The 19,348-nt window shown below is 40.7% G+C and overlaps 1 protein-coding gene across 6 annotated transcripts in view; it reads right to left on the bottom strand.

Moving 5' to 3' along the window:
* Positions 1-3,704: 3,704 nt before the first annotated feature.
* Positions 3,705-19,348, bottom strand: part of tln2b (talin 2b) — an 85,010-nt gene continuing 69,366 nt past the window's right edge. For 2 of the 6 annotated variants that reach the window (XM_063479644.1, XM_063479646.1), the window contains exons 43-58: positions 19,177-19,296; positions 18,363-18,509; positions 17,303-17,469; positions 16,767-16,950; positions 16,287-16,412; positions 14,590-14,706; positions 14,355-14,426; positions 13,944-14,129; positions 13,344-13,451; positions 12,488-12,593; positions 11,088-11,212; positions 8,524-8,649; positions 8,366-8,428; positions 8,083-8,265; positions 7,876-8,001; positions 3,705-5,867 (exon numbers count right to left, since the gene is read on the bottom strand). In XM_063479644.1, coding sequence (XP_063335714.1) covers positions 5,739-5,867; positions 7,876-8,001; positions 8,083-8,265; positions 8,366-8,428; positions 8,524-8,649; positions 11,088-11,212; positions 12,488-12,593; positions 13,344-13,451; positions 13,944-14,129; positions 14,355-14,426; positions 14,590-14,706; positions 16,287-16,412; positions 16,767-16,950; positions 17,303-17,469; positions 18,363-18,509; positions 19,177-19,296 — 2,085 coding nt within the window. In that variant the 3' untranslated portion in view covers positions 3,705-5,738. Of the gene's footprint in view, positions 5,868-7,875; positions 8,002-8,082; positions 8,266-8,365; positions 8,429-8,523; positions 8,650-11,087; positions 11,213-12,487; positions 12,594-13,343; positions 13,452-13,943; positions 14,130-14,335; positions 14,707-16,286; positions 16,413-16,766; positions 16,951-17,302; positions 17,470-18,362; positions 18,510-19,176; positions 19,297-19,348 lie in introns of those variants that run through there. The other 4 variants (XM_063479647.1, XM_063479648.1, XM_063479645.1 and 1 more) reach the window with 3 other exon arrangements.

Genomic DNA, 19,348 nt, shown 5'->3' with positions numbered 1-19,348 from the left:
AAAGGAGCCAATGACTCTTTTTTTCTCCTCCACAGAAATGCGGCCTGTCATCTGACGAGTGCTAAGCAAAGTTTCCTTATTAAGACAGAAGCATTTGGATGGCGGAGTATTACGTTTCATTCTGGACAGCTTAAATCCAAGGAGGCTCTGCAGATCAGTTGCATCCGGCAGCACTACTGAGACAGGCTGCTCCTCGGGTCTCTATCACGACACTGTTTTCAGCAAAACCGAGCAAAGTGTAAGTAAGTCACTGAGGAAAACCTGACTGTGGAAGAACGTGTTTGGAGTCAGAGGATATCATTTAATAGATATTCCTGATGTTACTTGTGAAGCTTTCCAAATTTAGCACCCAAGTTTTAAGTCTCAGCTCAGTCCCAATATAGCCCTCCTGTCATTGCTGACTGAGAAATACTGTGCCTTCCTTACGCGATGACTGAAGGAGCTGCTGTGCTGTCAGGGGAGAGGTAGACAGTGAATTTTGTCACTCAGCAGGCCGATTGAGATTCTGAGTGTGACTGTTTTCTAACCTACCTACCTTTAAAAAATACACCCATTATGCTCTTATCTTTTGGAAATTGGTGAATTCTATTTTATGTAGCTCAAGTATGAACATACCTGTACTATTACTTTAACCTTTGTTTTAAGTTTGTGAAATCACAGCAATTAGACGATAACGAGCTCAAAGTTATGAAAGAGATCATCTATACTGACTCTGTTTAGTTTTAAATTAAAGGTTATACACTGTTAGTTACTGTAAGTGGAGGAGTCAACATGTTGGGAGAACCCCGCTAATTACCTAAAATAGTCATGTTTTCCAGAGTGGAGTGAAATTCTCTTTAAGATCCATCGGCTGCTGTCTCCCAGGTTTATGTTAGGGAGCTCTGCTTCTCAGAGCAGTGGTATGTGAGTATGCCTAAACAACAGGCATCCTCTGAAACAATGACCTCATTCATTTAGGTAATTCCTCACTGTATTCTTCTCTATAACTGTTAGACAATGTGATTACCAAGACAGTACAAGCATATTTACACGAAGCTCTTGGCAGTATCTGTGAGACATGAAGTGGTTTATCATTTTAGCTGAAGAAAACTTAATAAAAGTGGAACAGTTTGGCTGTAAAAGTGCCTTTCCCAAGATGCAGGGTTGAATTTCAGATTTGGAAGATACATTAAAACCATGCTAATATTGTGAAGATATAGTATAAATAACAGGAAAAGAAAATTCCATGGAGAGTTTTGTAAGGAACAGCTTGTTAAATATGTTCTTCTTTTATGTTATCATACCTTCTTTGGGTCTGTACCTTGTAAGAGTTTTGGGAAAAAATGGACTGAAACCAAGTAGCCATTCAACCCATAAACAATACTGGTTTCCAGTGTTTTATCAGCCTGAATAATTTGAAAATTACTTTCAGCCTGACACGGCTGCTGGAGAACTGATAAGCTATTTTTATGGCCTTCTTCTAGACTTCTTTGCACTGAAATATGTGTCTCAGTAGGATTATAAATTTAAAAAAAAAACATGTTACCGTAAAAAAGGTGGAAGAATGAGTGCACTTGGAAAGAAAAACATCTTGTATTCCCAGAGATTATAGCTAGCAATAACTTTTTGTTCACAGGCTGCTTGTTCAGAGAGAGACCCAAGAAGGACACTGTCAGGTTAAAATGTTGTCTGTGCACAAAGGCAACAACATAAAAGAGAAAAACCTCAGTAGCACGCTGTGGACAAAAAGGCCCTTTCCTGATGTGCATTTTTTCCAAACCTCTCTTCCTCTTTCATCACTTTCTCTAAAAGTGAAAAGAAAAAATAGCTCAGGGCAAAGGCTGTCTCACTCTCTGTGAATTTACAGACCTTTATACTTTCTCAGTCTGTTCGGTTTAGCCTTACCTGAACCGAATTCAAAATAATAATAAAAAAATACAGTGAGTTCACATAGAGGCTTTTTTAGCATGAGACTTATGAATGTTTTTCTTAATATATAAAGCATTCACCGCTGTTTACACTATTAAAGAAATCCCTGAAATCCAAACCAGGACATGGAAAACTAAAATTCGACAGAGCATTATCAAAAAGTGCCTACACAGCTTTCCAGTGTGACAACTCCCAAGCTCACATAGGCTTTTCTTAGTGTTAAGCCCTAATTCCATTCCTGCATTACTTCTGACCTTACATTAAAATGCCTGCCACTGAAACTGGAAAACATATAAACCAGTATCAGCCTTAAGCATACCTTAGATTAGCTCTGAAATGATTAAAGTGTAGAGGTGATCAAGTGTCATTTGGCTCAGCTATGTGTTAGCCTGGCTTCACTTTTAGGAACTTGAGCGTGGAACAAAGCCTGGACTAAATGGCTGCCAGACTGCAGGGATTAGGCATGGCACAAGACACAGTGACAGCAAAACAAACTTTCCAACACAGCAAGTTTAGAACATTCAGGATGCCGGAGATTTACACTGTCGGTGCAAGGGATTACTAAGTGTGTCACGAAGCTTTCAAATACTCAAAAACTATTAGCAGGTTCTGAAGTTTCCTTTAGCAATTTCAATTCAACCTTTATTTTTGTTTTCTAAACACTTTCCTCTAATTAAGCTAAACATATTTTGCATCTTCTTTCCTTTATGCTCCATTTGTTTAATATGCGACGTGCCAAGTGACAAAAAAGGCAGAGCGCTTAAGAAAAAGCCACACACTGAAAAGGTAAAAGGGTGTGTGTTAAAATACCCCTTTTTGTGTTTTGCAGAAGAAAGCGATAAATGCAGCTTAGCTCATGGCAAAATGATTAAGTGCAGGTCAATAGCAGGAAGGAATTGAATGGTTTCTCTATTAACTCGTAAATTTGCTGAGTTTTTCCAAAGTTCACCAAAAAACAAACAAAACAAAACAAAAATCTTTTTGGTCTCAGGCACTGAATGGAGATGGAGGGGAGAGGGTGAGTAGTAGATGGGTACTCGCTCTTAAACACATGGCTTCAGTTTCCCCTCTTCACTGTGGCCTTGCCTTGCATGAGACCAAAACATTCAAACTACCAAATATGGTGTTCATTAGAAGGACAGTGTGCTGTGCTGGCCACCTTTAACCATACTTTGCACACTATGCCCACATTTTCTTCTAGCACAGAAGGATCAGCTTTAGTACAAAATAAGCAATGTATCACCCGAGAAGAAAAAAAAGGTCAAGTTCACTCTCCTGATTGACTAAATCTTCAAACATGAGGCCTATAAAGGCTGTAGCTGTGGAACAGTAACCCAGAGTATAAAAATACTGTGAACTCTCATTATTGACCAAAATGTCTAAATGGGGATTGTTGCATATTTCAAGGTCTGGCCTGTAAAGCAAGGAGAAAAAAATGCATCCACAATGTCCATATTTGGTCTGGCTAACTTTGCCAGTCCTTCCACTTGAACATCCTCTGACCTCCTGATTCAGCTATGAAGGATAAATGCTGACATCTTCTGGCAAGAATGCAGGATGATTTATTCGACTGGACATCTTTTATCTTGAGGTTTCAAAAAAATAATATATGTGTGTGTATATATATATATATATATATATATATATATATATATATGTGTGTGTGTGTGTGTTAAAGAGTAGATGTACTTTTGCCTGATTTTGGTCTCCTTATCTGGGGTCAGAGTAGTAGTAGAGCTGCAGGGGACACTATTTCACATGAAAAAAAAGCAACAATCATCTTAATGTTACCGGTTGTCTGAAAGCTTTATTTGTGGTGAATACAAAAAATACTTTTGTGACCAGATAAATATCATACATACAGCATCAAATCAGAAAACGAACAGATTCTGTTAAAGAAAGCACAACACGTATTCATAAACAGAGCTAATAACTTTTTCTATTTTCCATTAATACTTTGACAAATCGGTCAGACAATATATTTCAGGGTAATTCTTACATTTACTGATAGAAACTTAATTCTTATAGTGGTTAGACAATGAAACATTTAAGAGGGACTTGGCATAATGAATTTAAACAATTTCTCAACTTCATACACAAATTGCCACATGCTCATTGAATGCAGTCTAGCGTTAGTCTTTAAATCCTAATGTATCCACAGATGCCCTTTATATCAGCATTAGAACACTGTCAGCAGGTAGGCCACCAGCCAAGGCATTGTACTGTATGGCAAAGGGCTTTTTTTTTAAATTAAGACCCCAATAGGGAATAGACTGGCATAATGCTTTGATCCAGAGAGGACAAGGCTCAGGCTCCCACCCAGCCTGGTTTTCAGCTGCTCGTAGGGCAGACTCAAGTAAGGCACTAGTACAAAAAATAAAAAATAAAAAAAATAAAAATGCAGACCAGACACTGACGCGGACAGATGGTGGAGCTGAATGCTGAAAATTTGAAATACATTATATATTAATAAAGGAAAAGAAAATCAGTTTTCTCAGAGTGTGATGCCATTTCCTTCTAGTTTGTTGAGCAAATGTCCTCCACTCAGTATAATGGGAACTTTAAATTCAGTGCATAAAGTTATGAGCCACTTTATAGCACAGTGTGTGCTCATTTCATTCAAGAGCCTAGAGTTCAATATGATTGCACACTCTTCCAAACAATAACAGCGCAGACTCTTATTATCTTTCTCAAATATTCAGTGTAAAGTATTGCTATAGACAGACCATCTGAAGTGAAATGACTTTAGCAGGACAGGGGCAGTGACTGCGTGTATGTAGAATAAAAGCACTGGCGACACCCAAAGAGAATCTGGCCAGTGTAAATGGAGAAGGAATTAAAAACACAAAGACGAGCGAGAACAAACATGACAAAAAATGTAAACAAGTATTCCTTACACAAGCGTGTGTGGGAAGAACTGTGAGCGGGGGGGGGTGGGTTACATCAAATGACATAATGTACAAGCAGCAAGACATATTTGGTCACATATCATCCAGATACTCTGAATACCACAGATTATACCTATATAAGAAAGTGGTCAAGAATTAACATCTTTATAGCTAGTGACGGCCAGTGGTCATGTTATATTATCATTTAGAGACCCTCATCGTTTGGCATCAAGCAGAACAACATAGTTTAATCATAATCATCGATTTTTCTCTTTTCAAGATTTGCTAGTTTAACAGCAAACCCCGTGTTCACATTTTTTTTTTAGTAAAATACAAGTGCCTTTTCACTCTATACTACTCTATTGGTTAGTAGCTTCGCTGATATGTTTAGACATTATGGTGCATGCAAGCCAGTGGTGAAATGAGACGTGAGAAATCTTCCTGCCTTTCTATTAATACTTTGTATACCTGGAATACAAACTGTGGACCCTTAGATTGAATTTGCCGGTTACATCGACATCACCAGTTCCTTTCTATTTGTTTTAAACCTCAAACACATTTGAGAACATTCAGTGATTATACAAGATTTCTTTGATTCATGATTGTAACAGTCAGTAATGCTCATGATGCAGTAACACCCACAAATTAATGATACGTTTATCGTACGACTTAAACTTTGTCAACTTGCTTATAGGAACAGCTTTCTTCATATTAAAGTCTGAATGTCAATGCCATTCACTGACAAATACATACACGCACACACACAGCCACATACACACAGAAATACACCGAGCACAGGCACTTGTTTTATCACCAAACAGGCCTGCTTCAAGTGCTATATTGTCCTTGGTTTTATGAGAGTTGAAACAGCCACTTGACTGGCATCTCCCCGTGACAAGAAGGTCTCGTCAGCGCAGCGCACGTCCCCATCCGCTGCATCCGTCAGCCTTCGTCCTCCCTCAGTTCGCTGGGCAGGAACTTGTACTGCTGCTGTCTGATCTGAGCCAGCTTCTTCCGAGCTTCCTCCAGCTCTCGCTCCTTCCTCAGCATCTCCTCCTGAGCCGCAATGATCTGAGGAAAATGAGAACAATTGACAGAAGATTCACTACTATGCCTGTGGATAGGCTGACATGATAAACCCTTGCTGCCATGTCCCGAGCACAGAACATGGCAGAACACCAAGACTTTCATTATGTAGATAGAAATATAAATTTAAACAGTACGAAATATATTTTGCTAGAAATTTTATGGCAAACTGAGCTGATTGTACTCAATTATCAATGAAGCTGTCAGACAGCTTCATTGATAATTGAGTTTGTCAGATTTAAATATCTAATAAAACCTCAGCTTCTTCTTCCTAGCGTTTGTCATGCATGGCAGGGTCTGCTTTGTGGCAAATCCGTCTCCATTTGGCACGATTGAAGGCGTCTTCTGGGGCGGCATTGACGATCTTCATGTCTTCCTTTATTCTATCCATCCACCGTTTCTTCGGCCTGCCACAGGGTCGCTGGCCACCGGGTTCAAGCCTCATTGCGGTTTTTGCCACTGAGCTGTCGTCTGAGCGTAATATGTGTCTGTACCACCGTAGCCGTGCCTTGCACATTTTCACCGTGATTGGTGCAACGCGAGCCGCTTTCTGACGTCTTCATTCATGACTTGGTGAGGCCTAGACACCACCTGAGCATTTGCATTTCCATCGTGTGCAGGGCCTGTTCGTTCTTGGCGGTGGCTGGCCAGCACTCCGATCCATACAGGGCAACCGGGCGGACTACAATCTTGTAAATCTTCGCCTTGAGATGGTCTGGCATTTGACGGTCGTATAGCACACCCGTCACTTAACGCCACTTCATCCATGCGGCATTGACCCTTGCTCGCATGTCCAGAAAGATATCCCCGTCGCCACTGATCCTCATCTAATAAAACCTCAGCAAACCATAAAATAGGTAACTGACTGTAACTACGTTATAAATATATACATAAAATTGAAAATATACGAGTGACATTTTTGTGAAGAATCAAAACGTGTTAACTACTTAGACCAGGGGTGTCGAACTCGAGGGCCGGTGTCCTGAAACTTTTAAATGTGTCCCTGCTGCAACACACCTGAATAAAATTAGTAGGCCATTAGCAAGAACTGACTGCATGGTGAGATGGCAACCTCTAACATTACTCAAGTACATTTAAATAAATGTACTTGTAAAAGTACTTATTTTGCACCATGGTAATTCATTCATGAGCTGCTGTAACATGAATCAAATGGCTGAATTGCCACCTCAGCATGCAGTCAAGTTCTATAAAGCCTTGCCAATGACCTACTAATTTTGTCCAGGTGTGTTGCAGCAGGTACACATGTTTTTCAGGACACTGGCCCTTGAGGACTGGATGTTCACCCTGTACGAATGTGAACAAACCAGAATAAAAAAACAAAACAACCGATGAACTTAAACCTTTTTGATGTCTTTTGAATACAGTACTCAGCAGTAAAGAGCCAAAATAAATTGAAGAAAAGAGCAAGTTTTATCTTATGACAGTTATTTTCTCCATTTGTGTGTACTGGTCACATTTGCAATAGAACATCTTAAAGAGAAATCACTAATTCACATTGACATACCATTTTTAAAAAGTTGAATCTTATAAGTTATGTTATGTCAGTCACAGCCTAAAATGGTTAGGTTTAACAGACATGTGATCATGATTATTTAACAATGTTAAGTCAAACTTTACTGGTAAGAAAAAGGTGACAGGCTGAAGTCCAGCTGGGGTGCAGCACTAATATGGGAAACCAGTCACGATGAAAGCACCACCACCAAAACAGAAGGCCACAGAAAGTACTGTTATTTGTTTCTGCCGGAAGAGAAATACACTAAAGGCTTTCAAAAGATATTCAGCTGTGGATGCCTTGCAAACCTGGTAAACAAGTGAGAAACAAAACTGACGGGCTTCACATCTACAGCAGCTCTCAGCGATTTCAGGAAAACAACTGTGGCATTTTGGCATATTGGCAAGAAAAGGGCACATCACAGAGAAGTAGTGATTTCTCTTCTAGCCCTCAAACATTTTTTCTTTCCAGGATTCTTACCTGAGCTATGCCTCCAACAAACTTGGTCTTCACCACAACGCTGTCATCCTCCGTCTTGTCAAATGCTGCTTTCTGCGCCGCCTTGACTAGATTGTCTGATGCTCGCTTCACAGCATTACCAGCCACCTTTTTAGTGAGATCCCCAAAATTAGTATGTGTGCAATAAACGTTTCCAGGGACGAATTAAAAAGTGTGTTTCAGTACTACCTGTAGTCTCCTCATGGCTTCTGAATCCTGGTCTGCCTTCACCTTGCAGGCCACCAGCAGCTGAGCTGTCGAGGCTGCAACCTGCTTGGCTGAAGAGATGAGCTTCTCCTCACTGGCATGGCCCTGCACTGAAGCATTAGCTGCCTCACACAGATTACTGGTGGCTGCTGCTACCATACGTGCCTACAGCATTGAAGAAATATACATGTAATAAGTTGGCTTTATTTAAAGCCTCATTTGGTGTTATAGAAGGAAGGTTTTAGAATAATTCACAGCGACTTACAGCTGATATGAGACCCTGTGACCACTGGCCATCGTCGACTGCATTGGCTTGATTGGATCCCACCTGAGGCAGAGTTTGGGGGAGAAATTCAGATGTTGCACTGTGTTACTACAGAGTACTTTACAAGTGCCTAAGGTTTGGAGATTGTGTAGACTGACCTTGCCCTGTGCCACCAGTTCTCTCTGAGCTGCAGATGCAGATTTAACAAGAGCGCTAGTTGCTGCAGCAATGGACTTTGCTGCTTCTAAGATCTGCTCCTCAAAATCCAGCGTCTCATCTGCCTGCTGGAAGGTAAACCACATAACTTACATTTAAAGTGAATTTAATTAGTTAAAGACATCATCACCTTTGCATCTACACTCCTGGGAGACGCATCTGTGGGTGGGGGACCAAGTCACTCATATGCAGTTAGAGGACAAATTAAAATACAGAGTACAGTCCTAATTTAAAAACAATTTCAGCTTTTATTTTTACAACGTGTCTTGGCCAAGCTCGGATCCTCCACAGTCCGTCCAATCAAAACCTGCTTCACACTCTTGCACATTCACACCCGTATACGGAGACTGCCAAAGCTTTGATAATTGTGGTGTTTTCTTCTATTACAATTTACTTATATTCTGGCAAATACTGCTCATAAATCCTTTGTGTTATTAGATGAATGGTGCTATAACCTCAGTGCTGATACTTTAAAGCTCAAAGCCATGGTAAAGCACAAGTTTGTGAGAAACTGCTTCATTTTTCAAACTTAGAAATTTTAATCTGTTCTCTATACACATCTTTATAGATGACTAAACTTAATGTGTTGTGTAACCCAGCACCAAGAATCTCATAATACTGTGCCAACTTGGAATAATTATGCCCACAAATTATTTTAGAACCTTACATTCAAGAGTGTTAAAAAGCTTTATAAATGCATTAGAATGGCTTAAAAATACAGTATATCCAAACTAAACACTCTGCCTCGTACTACTTTTTAGACTAACGTCCCACACAGCTTTCTAAAACCTTCAAAATTAAAGAAAAAACAACACGTTGTCCTCAATTGTATCTTTGTCCTGATAATGGAACATAAGCAGTACTGCTTAAGTTTTAGCATTACACAAAGTGGCAGCAGATATGTGATATGATAAATCCAGTCATTACACCAAAGTAAAAAGCAGAGTAAAGATCAAAGGGCATCAGTTCAAGGACATTCAACAAATGGCCATTTCTGCAACATCAGTCAACAGCATGCAGTTGATCACAGACCTCGATAAACATATAAGGCACACGCGGCTGGAGACAGGGCGGGACACTGTAGGAATATGTTTGATATATAGTTGGACTGAATAACAACCTAATATATCAAACATATCAGACAGAGCCCTGCAGAGAAGGCTTCCAGGTCTACAATGGCTTGAGGGGTAGGGAGCAAGGAAGCATGCTTGGGGGGCAGGAGAGCCCTCCCTCCTTTTGGATGGGAGGGATGAAGGAGCAGAAAGGAAGGGAGGGGGGGAGACGAGGAAGAATTCAAGCAGTTTTAAACAAATAACCTAAACATCTGTTTGAACCCATGTGTTTTTTTAAGAGACATTAGGCCTGCTTTGTGATATTAAAAAAAATAGCTCGTACAGTTCACCGTCTTGCTTCACATCTCCATAAAATCTGTATCTCAGACCTGAGATTTAGTTTTGTCCTGTAAGCTACATGAGCACAAATGACAGGACAGCACAGTTACAAATGTATATATATAAATAAAAATAAATTGCTCACAAGGACAGATTAGTTCAGGACACAGAGGTATTCTCCTTTTAAATACTAAAGCTTCCTCTTAGATCACTAGAGGGAGACACTGACATCAAAAAGAGGAAGCGCCTTTCACCCACTAATCCCCTTTCATAAACACAAAGGTCATCATAAATGCAGTCTGCAGCTCTGGAATTGTAGTACAAAGCAGAGCATTATAGAGTCTTCATAAAAGCTGATGTATTATAAATATAGAGATTTTGAAATCACACACAGACAGAGGTTTGAACTGATAGAAAAGGGGAAAGCACTAGAGGCACAAAAAGCAAGACCACATATATCTAACTATCCAGTCTCCAGAGACAGACACAATCATGCAGAGCACACCTCAAACCACAATCCTGTATTGCATACAAAACGCGAGTAATTCGACTTCACAAAAGCACAGTTATCTGCTTGTTAAGGGCTAAAGTCGCTCTGTTTTTTTAGGCAATACCGCAATGTGCGTGTGGGGGGAGGTGAACAACAGGCTGAGAAAACCTCCCTGTTTCGTTTAGAAATGATGAACACTGCAAAGAAACAAAAGGAAATGTGTCCAATAAGGCAGAGAACCTCTCTTTCACAAAGGGTCACAACAGTTCATCGCACTTTTGAACTCCCTTCCAAAATAAGCTTGAAGACCCAGCTGTGTAATTGCGTCTCTTGGCAGTGCAACTCAAAATAAAGTCTCAAACTACCTTTGAAGAAAGTCGTACAAGTTAGATCACTGGACCGAGTTGTCTGAGTCAACATGGCATGTGTAACAGAATAATTTTCTCCTTTTATGATCCCATGTTTGCAGCTCGGTTAATAGAAAGAAAAAAAAAAAAAAAGACTCCACTTCAAAGCTGGTGTCACCTTTTCCTGCCTACACCCCACGTTGTCTCCCTGCTGATTAATGGCAAAAACCTGTGCGTGGGTTTGCGTGGGTGGAAAAGGTTGAGAGGGGCACTTTTACCTTGGGCTTGGCCCTGGGTTTCAGCTGCTCTAGTTTCTTGGCTGCAGCTTCAATGGATGCTGCTGCTCCGAGCAGCTCAGTCTCAGCTATGACAGTGGGGTCCTCAGGGTCCACACACTCTGATCCTGGAAGAGATCAAAACGTAGCCAAACAGTGATTATCGCAGTAGTTTTTGAACAGACTTTCAAAAAAGTACAAGAAAAAAATGATGGTATAATTTTATGTAAGAAATAGTCCTGCTTTGCTTCAAACAAATGTTCCTATTCACACGCAGGATGCCTTGTATGTCTTAAATCTGAGCTTTCTATACATTCCCACAAACTGTTTGCAGTATGACAGTAATGTCTGAAAATTGACTAAGATGGCTAAAATTAGACGAAATGCACACTTGATGGATCGTTGTTTTTTTGTAAGTTTTAAGTGCCCATAAAATGCAGCCGTTTTTGAACAGCTTGGTAAAGCAGATGGAACGATGTTTTCATAGATTATCTCGAGCTCTGGGGAAATCTGTTCTGCACCCCCACCCTACCTCGAAACCATCTACTCTCTACCCCCTTCTGACTGCATGAAAGGTGATCTGGAGGAACAAAACAGACCGTATCCCACTTACCTCCGTCTGAGGCAGCAAGGAAAGAGCAGGGAGGAGAGAGGGAGAGAACACATGGGACATTAGAGAGGTGAAGTGGATAGCCCCGCTGTGTCTCAGGCAGTACGCTGAAATCTAATTCTCATCCAAACACAATCTATTACTCCTGTCAGATGGAGCATTGCAACATCTAGAGAAAAAAACACTCCTCTAATATGTTTGTGTCATAACCATCCTACAGAGCTTAATTTGAAAGACAGCACGGTAATCACTCTTTGGTGTGATTTCAATATTCTAAAGTGATTCTCGTGACCCATCTTTATCAGGGTGTGCACACACACACACAGGTTTGGGAGCTTGACTCGCACCATGATATTCACGTACAAGAGGATTAGGGCTCCTTTGACTAATCTCTGCCATCTCCACAATCCTGTCATGTTTTTTTTACATTTTATCTGATTGAGTTGGCTCCTAGGGGAAATTCCCCTCCTTTAAAAATGTATTATCCAGTTTTCTCTTTAGGGTTTTACACCGAGTGTACCTACAGTCATTTATAAAACAAAAGCGTTCAGTCAAAACTTTATGGTTATCACCCATACCTTCATAAAATGAATGTGTCCTTTTCAAAATACTGTTTAGAGAAACAGTATTTAGAGAAACACTTGAAAAGTTAAGCATGCACAACTTTTATGTGCATCCATAAAATCCTGACAACAGTCAGGATGGGGTCACTCGTAAGTAAAGACTATCAAGCTATTCTCTTTTGTGTGTTCTGTGAGAGCGTGTGTGTCATCAGCTGTGTGTCTGGACTCACCTTTCATGGCCTCGGCGATCTGGACGAGCTCCGTCACACACGCTGCCACATGCTTCGAGTGCACAGCCAGCTGCTGCTTCTGCTCTGGTGTGGGCTTCTGCAGCACCTGAAAACACAAGAGCCAAACATGTGCAAAGGCACACACACACACACACACACACACACACACACACACACACACACACACACACACACACACACACACACACACGCACACACACACACACAAGAAGCAAAAGTAAACACAAGGTAAGAGATTAGTCAGAGATAATTCTTTACAAAACAAATCTGTTCATTTTTAACCTTTCTTGATTACATGTTAAGAATTCTGAGTATAATTTATAATTAACTTGCTGAAAGAGACTAACCTATATTGCAGAATGTAAAAGTTGAGGATCCGTTTTTGTTACTTGAGCAACTATTTCTGTAACTAAGTTATATATTGTGGATTTTAAAGTCCTTCATGTGCCTGATGTCTTGCCAGACTCGGTATGATGTGCCCATTAATTATGCAAACGAGATCCGTAATTATGATACTCAATGCATTAACTGGCAATTTGTCTCACATGGACACACTTGTCTTCACGCAGTCTTCATGCAGTAATTTTTGCAACAAAGCAATTTCATCAGAATGAGCTGCTAATTTTTATGCAAATATATTCAAGAACAGAAAAAATAAACAAAAAACAAAATCAGATTTTCTAAAGGCTTGCATAGTGGCCTAACACAATTTTTACGTTTTATCCTATGAGGAAGTCTGAGACTTTTTTTTATCAGTGCAGGGTGAGTGCAAGAGGCCAGGAGATGCACACAAAATCACTTGTATCCTTTATTTATGAGACTACTTCTTTCCAACCTGCAAGACTTGCTCCAGAAGGTTGATATATCCGGCGGTGCACTCAGAGCCATATTGCAGGGCTTTACTCCTCAGTTCCTCACTGACTTCAGGGTGATATGCTGCTTGCTGTAAGGGTAAGAAAACAATACAGGAGAACAGGAGATTTAGGATAGGACACTGAAATTGTTCCCATAGGAAAGGTAACATTTAACACGAGTGCAAATGCGCTACGTGGGGTCAGGGAGAGCTTACTGAGAGAGCATTTTGCTTGGGGATCTGCACATTACATAGTTCCAATTACAGATAGAATTCAAAGCTACCAGAAAATCAAGTCTTCAGTCACTATTGTGCTTTGATTTTTAAAACCACAGCCTGCAATGTTTGTACATGGTTTTATTTTTGTCTTTTTACAAGCGCCCTGCTGTTTGCTGAAGGACATCCTGAGTGATGCTTCGCTGCATGACTTTGAAAAGTGACTGAGTCATTAGCAGTGGGAGCAGACATACAGTAGACTAGCCTCTGTAATATCTGCTCTCCACAGGCTGGGCTCACATGCTCCCTGGCAGCCTGGTGCTGTCTGCGTGAGGTCTGCTTTGGTCGAGCGGTGTGGATTAGCACCTTGCAGGTAGTCAGCATATCGGAGATGGCTTTGCGGCTCAGGTTGGCAGTGGCGATCACATCCTCCTGCTGAGCAGAGTTGCCTGCGGCCACTGCCTTGGCTGTTGCTATGGTGATGCCCTTTGTCATGCGGGTGAACTCCTCAGGTGAAGTGGACTTTTCTGGGACGTCCTTGGACTGGAACACCTGACACGATGATGAGCCACAAGCACACGTTGATACAGCCACGGAGCTCAGATATGATAATACACAAGTGCACGTGAATATTGTAGAGCAGTTATAGACTTAAAATTGACAGAAAATATTGACATAGAAACCAGAATAATTAGAATGTAAGGTCGTCTGATAAGAATTAGCAGTTTATTCAAGGAAAAAAAAAAAACAGTCTTAAAATCTTCCTTTCTCACTCACATCTGCTACCCAGACCCTGATAAGTGCTGTGGGAAACCTGCAGGAGGTAAGAGGGAATCGGGAGGAAAAGAGCTGGACATAACAAAAGAACAAAGAACAAAAAGCTTATCTGTTTTCCCCTGAATTACAGACACAGATATCTTCTTTGAGATCTTTTTTCCAGAAAAGCAGGGCCTCAACATTTTGACTCCAAATAAATCATTAAGAAGAGGTTTGACCTGTCAGGTGCGCTTACCGTCAGCTCCTGCTTGATGCACTCAATGGCGGCTTCCAGTGCCCTCGTCCCACGGGTGGCTTCATCCTCTACTGCCTTCACTGTTTTGAGGAGCGACGTCACGTTGGTGACCATGACCTGTCAAATAAGGAGCGCAACGATGAGACCTATAGACAAACCAGGAGGTGGAGCTCTTTCTCCTCAATGGCAAAACATATTACATTATTATTGCTTTCCCCTTCACTGATTCTTATACAGGGAAAAATGGTGTTGAGGGTGCTTATCTAATAAAAATGAAATACATCAGCTGCTGGAGATAAAGACAGAGTGGTGCATTTCAAATTAAAATACAGGATTATTAAATACTGGTAATGTAGTTTATTTACTGTCACAGATGTGGAAAAAAAGCTATTAAAATTTCACTGACTCATGGCGACACATTCTGCTCTGTCTCTGCTGTATTCAAGCAAAGTGTGCATTATGTGCTTGGGAATTTGAGAAACATCACCAGGGGTTTGGAAGGGTCCCATTTGGAGGTCACCATATGTTGGATGAACTGAAACAATCTGTCAACATGAGGATGTCCATGGGTGGGCCCCAATTCAGTTTATATGAGAAAACATGAGCAACATTTACAGGTACAGGAGGTTTGGAGATATTTTTCCTGCTGTATAGACTTATCTGAAAGTCTAGTACTAGCTTCTCCCTTATTTACAAGGAGTCACCACAGTGGATAACTCAGAATATTTTATTAATTAGCAGATTTTACTTTTACACCAGTTCCCTTACAACTACCAGGGATGAAGCTCCAGAACATTTTAACCTTCACAGATAGGGGTAGAGATGCAAATAAACACTGTGTGCTGAGAAAAAAAGAGAAAACAAAAGAAGCAAAGCAAAGCATATACATATATATATATATATATGTATATATATATATATATATATATATATATATATATATATATATATATATATACCTGTTCCATTGTTGCTGGATGCCTGTCAGGTGTATTAGATATTTAATATCCTTAAAAAGAAACAGTAATAGGGGATGCATAAATTATAAATTAGACCAACAAAACCTCAGCTAACTGATTCAACTGATTAGTGTTGATTACTGATTTTATCTGTATTTGTATTCTCTTCATACATAGAAAAGCCATTCATCAGCTGTATTAATATAATTTATTTTTTGATCCTTTTTGCAATATGCACACCACATTAGATGTGCACCACCATCTTCACTGCATTTTTACATTTTATGACACTGTGAATCTTCTACATTGTGCCTGTGTCCTCCTTCCACTGATATTAAAGCCGATACAAAAACCCTGCATTACTGTAGTTCCAGCAGTGACAATGCAGAACATCTTGTTATAGTTTTCAGTAAAGCACACAGTCCCCTTCCTCTCTCTCCTGCATAGAAAGTGATGGCTCAAGTCCCACAGATACGACAAATCTTACACATCCTGATAACAGCTGTCATATCCTCCTTGCAAAAAACAGCTTCACGCTGCATTGCAACCACATATATCAAACTAGAGCAACAATGCAAGGAGAAAATTTATAAATACATATCTACATGGAGCATCCTCTCTGAGCGAGACTCAGCGGAACAATAAATTAAAGATGCGCGCCACAAAAAAAAAAGAAAGAAAAAAAAATCACTGCACAGCTAAACCGGATATGACAGTTTGAGTGGTTTATTTCCTCACCTTGGCAGCACTCTTCAGCTGATACATGGAGGGGTCGTCAGCTGGTTTGCCTGCAGCACATTTGGTGGCACCAATGAGTTCGGCCAGAGCCTTGGCCACATCCCGCACTGCGTTTATCAGAACCACCTGGGGGGATAGAGCTGGAATCAATACGGCACAATGGTCAGAGTAAAGGTTTATCAGTTGAGCCCTAGGGAGAGGATTTACCACTGCAGTCCTTATCACTCCCACCTTGTCATGATACTTCAGACTTAGTGGAGGGTAGAGATAGAGACATATACACAGGGGGAAGGAAGAGACCATGTGTATCAGATCAAACTGCAATTATATAGAAATTCTTACATACTTACTACTATCTACAAGAAAGATAGTAGATGACTAATAATAGAGTACCATATTATGATGACTGCTGAATTATAAAAGTGCTTTCTGGAGATACATATATACCTTTTTAACCACTCTGTTTCAGATTCTGATTACCTGTGTCTCTGGGTCCTCAGAGCCCATACTGGTTGCTCCCAGTTTGACCACCTCTGTGAGCTGAGTGATGGTCTTGGCTGAAGACTGGGCAGCCTGGGCCAGTTTCTCCTGGGTTGACGCTGCCCCAGCAACCAGCAGCTTGGTGTCTTCCACTAGTGCCTTGGCTGTCTTCAAGATGCTTTCCCTAAAGGATGGGACACATTGTGACACAATCTGCTCCAAAGTCACACTTAACAGCAATAGGAAAGGAAGCCATGACTGCTTTCTGAGCAAAACTACTGCACATTATGTGAAATGCAGGTCAGTATTTAACTTTATTGGCAGGCTGCATTTCTTTCGAGTGAGTTATCAAAAGAAGACTGAGGCTCGAGTGTATGGAGAACAGTGTAAGTGCAGCAACTTAAAGATATAACTCCCATGTGCCGAGAATCTGTATATCCATTTCACATTTTTAACATCTCAAATGGGACTTTATGGTAACAGGAGGTTTAGAGTTTTGGTCTTTGTCTGAATGTCTTGCTTGTGTCTCATCGCACCTGTGGTCTGCAAAGGACTCTTCATTCTCAGGGTTAAGTGTTCCAGCTGAGGCGAACATGATGGTGGTGTCCAGGTCAGCAATAATTCCAGAAACTGCGCCTGCTGCAGTGATACAGGCCTGAGTGCCTTTGTTTCCTGCTTGTAGCGCTGAAAGTACCAAGGACACCTGGAACATGCACATGTTACAATAGTTAGACTGCAAGGTCCCTTAAACATCTTGTTAGAAGGCGTAAAACAGCTAAAAGTTAACCTTGTTGATATATTGTGCCGGTTTAATGATTGTACAGCTGCTTTTCTATAAGGTGTTGTCTGAGACTTTTATAAGTGAAATGAGTTAAACATACAAATATTCAGAAACATCTGGAAGGTATGGATTAAACAAGGAAGCTGGGAATAAGAGGAATGAGCCCCACTAAATGTTAAATCAGAGTCTGCTATGCATTCACATTAAGTCAGTGAGCCTGATGCTGCAAGTCACACAACTCCCTCGAAGACTCGTGTCTGCTCATCACTCATAAACAAACGGAGGGCCCCGAGGTGTGCATTTCAACAAGGCACAAGCTTCACATATCAACAAGTGTGAGAGCACAAATTATTCAAGACTGATATGAGCGCCGAATCAAATCATTTCCTTGGAGTGAAGACAAAATGTGTGAGCAGCATGGCTAGAAGCTGCCAGGGTCACAGCGTGGAGACATTAATATTGTCAACTGCACAGTGTGAGGGTGGTCAGAAGAACATGGCCTCATGAGTGCTACAATAATACAGTGAGGCGACGCTAAAATTAGATTCATTTAATCTTTTTTCTACAAAAAAAAAGATAAATTATTGTATTATTATATATTACTGCACAAGCTTATCTTCTTTATAGCTTTATGTAATTAGCTATAATTAAAGAATACAGCAATAACACTGAGCAATGATTTAACAATTTTGTAGAATACTAAAACTGAATTCATGTTTCATGTTACGTAGATGAGATTTTGAAAGTCAAAATAATGTTGAAAATTAGCTTTTTCCCCTGAATGAGCCGTTTAGGTTTCTATCCATATCGCTTACCTTCTCTGTGACTGCACGGGCGCACTCGATGAGCTCCCGTTTGGAGAAGCTGTCAGTAGGGCTGAGCTGCAGGGCTCCAGCCTTCTGGACCAGGTAAATACAGCCATGGCCCAATTCTTGCACCCGCGTCTTTATCTGGAAACCAACCTGAAAGCATAACCAGGCATCAGCTTCACTGCAACCATCTCATTTGTGTCATTATACTACACAATAATCTCCTTAACTGGCATCTCTCTTATCCAGCGGGTGGGTGATAAATGATTTCAAGCACCCTCAGAGAGGGAATGCTGGCACTACACCTTTAATTTTCAGACTGCAATTCATGGGTGGGTGGTACTTCATTACAAGCATCACTATAGGCTTTTAGACTTGTAGAGGCGAAATGTCGCTATGGTAACCAGCAGTCTGTTATATACAAGATATTGATAAGAGCTGTGTGCTTATTAGTGCAATATTTCCACACATTGCTGTCCTCTGGACAACAGAGAAAAGCTTCAAGTCAAGAGTCCGTGGGTGCTGCGAGAGACTGATGCTGGAGGGTTACATTTCTGTTTGATCTCACATTGCTGCTGCAGCCTTGAGGAAGAGGCGTCATATCAAAGAACACCAAACATCTGCTCTGATCAGTGTGTGAGCAAATACATCCGGAAGCATTTTGGTGTAAAATGCAGACCTATGCTGATAACTCAGTCTGACATTTCTGCAGCACAATTGCTAAAAGATACAATGAATAATGATTTTTTTTTCCCATACAGGAGTGTAACGTTCCCCCCACATCCTCCACAAAAAAGAAAAAAGAAAAAAGTGTTCTCACCTCCTCTGGCTCTGCAGTGGCTGCAGCAAGGTATCCTTGGTGTGCCAGCTGTCCGTAGTCCACTGTCACCTGAGAGGCAAGGCCACCGAGCTCTTCGGGGCAGGTTACCGACTTAGTCATCTGCGAAAATATGCATCAACTGATTAATGTTCCTTCAGCCCTATTGTCAAAC

Source organism: Pelmatolapia mariae, linkage group LG7, assembly GCF_036321145.2.
Source record: "Pelmatolapia mariae isolate MD_Pm_ZW linkage group LG7, Pm_UMD_F_2, whole genome shotgun sequence".
In the NCBI taxonomy this organism is placed as follows: Eukaryota; Metazoa; Chordata; class Actinopteri; order Cichliformes; family Cichlidae; genus Pelmatolapia; species Pelmatolapia mariae.
This window is presented reverse-complemented; position numbering and strand designations above follow the sequence as displayed.